The 3,181-nt window shown below is 32.6% G+C and overlaps 1 protein-coding gene across 1 annotated transcript; it reads right to left on the bottom strand.

Annotated features, from left to right (window-relative positions):
* Positions 1-1,252: 1,252 nt before the first annotated feature.
* LOC114171915 lies at positions 1,253-2,649 on the bottom strand. Its single transcript, XM_028056691.1, has 2 exons — positions 1,824-2,649; positions 1,253-1,640 (listed from the first exon to the last, which is right to left on the bottom strand). The coding sequence occupies exons 1-2, from the start codon at positions 1,929-1,931 to the stop codon at positions 1,545-1,547; spliced, it is 204 nt and encodes a 67-aa protein (XP_027912492.1). The 5' UTR covers positions 1,932-2,649; the 3' UTR covers positions 1,253-1,544.
* Between the last annotated feature and the right edge of the window lie 532 nt (positions 2,650-3,181).

Here is a 3,181-nt window from a genome sequence, read left to right as displayed (position 1 = left end):
CCAACAAACTTTATATACCTCTGGATAACGACGCTTGTTGGCTTACATTTCAAAACATTGAACAAATTCTTTCCAACCATATTAACGCAAATAAATTGCTATCATCATTAGTTTGGTAACACTTATGAAAAATGAGTCTAAAGTAGACGTAAATTGATATATCTTCCATTTTCTTAAATTTTATCCATTGTCCTTTGTTTTCACAATCAAAAATACAATAGTTATTAAAACCTTTTTAATTAACGTACAAAATATTTTTTTTTATATTCTTTAATTTAGAGCATTTGTTAACTACCCTTCGCTGGAATCATAATATACAATTTTCTCGATATGTACCTTAAAGTAGTCATAATTTTTTAAAACCACAAATTGTTAGGGAAGAGATACCTTTTGAAGTGATTTCGTGGACAAAAACAATAAGAGTCCAAATTATTATGTGTCCAACTAAATTGTATGGGCGTGTGAAAGATGTTTCTTTTCCACAACAATATGGTCATTGCGGGCTTATTTTTAATATTTAATAATCATTTTAACATAACATTTTGATGCAGTGTGCAAAAATTGAACTACCTTCAAAGACTATAATCTTATCTACAACCGAAAGCAAATATCAATACTCAGTAAAGGTTTTTTAGAGTGAGTGACATCTCACTTCATTTAATTTTCCTAAATTTCAAGTTCTCTTGAACATTTAGCTATACTTGAGCTTTTTTCAACATTAGCAACTTGAATTATCAGCGAATGAAACAAGATACAGTATTTATTCAAGCCTTCTAAGTCATTAACAAAAAAGGTGTGAAATAAGCGGAAAGACAATTAAATTGTGTTGTAACTGCATTGTATCAGCAAATTCAGTAGAGATACAAGTCACTCCAAATTGATGTCACATGATAATAAGAGATGAGTACCACCAGTGTTAATCAATGTAACTACTTAAAATGATAAAGGATAAAATGAAAGTATGACTGTTATATCTATGAAACTTATTTTTAACATAATATTTACTCTTAATACAATGGTTCTTTCCTAGGTTGTATTGATTAAGCATTAGATGAAACATGAACAAAGCAAAGGGGCGTCTATTAAATTGATGCCGAGGAAACATGAACAAACCACTGAAGCCCTTCAACTATACAATGATCCTGAACAAATGCATTCATGTAATGTAAGAAAAATGACATCAAAGGACTGAAACGGGATTGGTTTGATTTGAATTAGAATCATGCTACATATTGCCATATGATCAAACATATTCCAACATAAATTAATCACCATTAAATTCAAACATAATACATTTATCTGCATTATCTTCTACTATACAAATCTCTTTCTTAGGTTTGACGCAAGCTGCATGTTTCAGTTCTATGAAATTGGGTTAATAGTAAGGCTTTTAAGCCCTTTCAACAGCATATGAAAAGGGAGAAACTATACATCGTTAAAGATGTTCTAGTATACAAAGATAGAATTTTTCCAATTATTCTCATAAATCAAACATAAAAAGAAAAAGAGAACATCAAAAAGTAAGAAAAGAAAACCACAATTTTTCAAAACTTGGAGGATTCCTCAAACTCGTTCAATCTCTCGTCCTTCTTCCTCCTCAATTCAGCCTCATAGTTTCTCAGCCTCTCGTTCATTCTCTCCTGCACACAGCACAAGTACACCCACATCAAACACACGAAAAAAGAAAAAAATCTTTAAAGAGAAAAGGGAAAAGGGTTTCAAAATATTCTATCAAGCCTCCATTAGTTAGCTTCAGAAAGCCATAAAATTGAAGAGGCAGAAGAAGCAACTGGAAAGAAAGAAGAGAGTGATGGTATGCTAACCTTGTAGTTAGATTCAACACGGTGCATAACGTAGAATCCGAGGATGCCTCCAAGGATTGTACCGGCCATGATTCGAATGTAGCCCCATTTCTGAGAAACAGGTCTCATTATCGTTTCTTCACTCTTGATTTCTGCAGAGAATGTGGTTTCAGTTTCAGCGTTTAATGGTACGGGCTTTCTGTTTTGGATATGTTACACCGGCCCAATTTTCAGAATAAACAAGTAATGGCAATAACTTCACCCCATCAATTTTCAAAAAAATGACCATTTTTGACCCTTGTAAATTTGATTTTTGAATTATTAATTTCGGAATTTCTCTAATAACATTTTTCGGAATGAAATTTTGAATCAAACAGTTGGGTTAGTCCCACTACTGCAATAAATTAACATTAACTTGGTACTAACCAAGTTGTCCCAAGTGCCACAATGACCAATTCATCAGTCCAAGACGTGACAATGGTAACTCCAACTGGATAATCGCAATATACAACAATTTAGCCACTTTGAAAGGCCTCATAAGATTTATATTGGTAAAGATGAAGGTCAAAAAGTTCAAGATTTTGGTTCTTCGTGTTTCAAAACCACAACAAATCCTAATTTCTCCCTTTACTTACACAATAAAAGGAATTGCCCCTTACATTGTGCCTTTCCATGCCTTTATCACCTTTAATCTCAAAATTTTCCTCCCCAGAATTTTCAGTGTCCAATATTTGTTTTGGCTTTCATGGAATTTCAACTTATATCAAAATTTAAATGACAAGGATTTCTTTTAATTTGATACCCGTTTGGGACTCCTTGACTCTATTAATTTTGCTTCATGACCAGATAAAAGGATATGTTTCATGATCCTTCTAGGGCCTTTCTCTGTATATCCTTTTTTCATCCAGTTACTCGGTCATTCCTTGAATAGGAAAAATTCTTAACCATCAAACCTTGTGTGAGCTTGCTCAAATTCTATTCCATGCTTATTCTAACATTTCTCAGTTGAATTGGTGTTTTTAACAAATGCATCCAAAGGAATATTTTAGGTCTTCTTAATTGATGCTTTTAAATCACTTACATGACTCCTCAAACTTCAGAACATACAATAGGAATAAGATACACCAGTAACAACAATCAAATCACAACAAAAGTATGTAATGGCTTTTATTATAGAATGCGCACATCCGTCTGGCTTCTTACCATTCGTCTTCCTAAAGAATCAATATCCCATAAAGTGACCTTAAGGTTGTTGATGGAACCTTGAGTAAGACACTAATGTCCTTAAATACACTAACTGCTAATTCTAAATTAATATTTCATTTCATTTCTTATCTTATCTAAAAATCCTCCAATAAATTCACGTGAGTTCTCTGCAC

The sequence above is a fragment of the Vigna unguiculata genome, unplaced genomic scaffold, assembly GCF_004118075.2.
Source record: "Vigna unguiculata cultivar IT97K-499-35 unplaced genomic scaffold, ASM411807v1 contig_413, whole genome shotgun sequence".
In the NCBI taxonomy this organism is placed as follows: Eukaryota; Viridiplantae; Streptophyta; class Magnoliopsida; order Fabales; family Fabaceae; genus Vigna; species Vigna unguiculata.
Note: the sequence above shows the minus strand (reverse complement) of the source record. Positions and strands in the feature narration are given on the sequence as shown.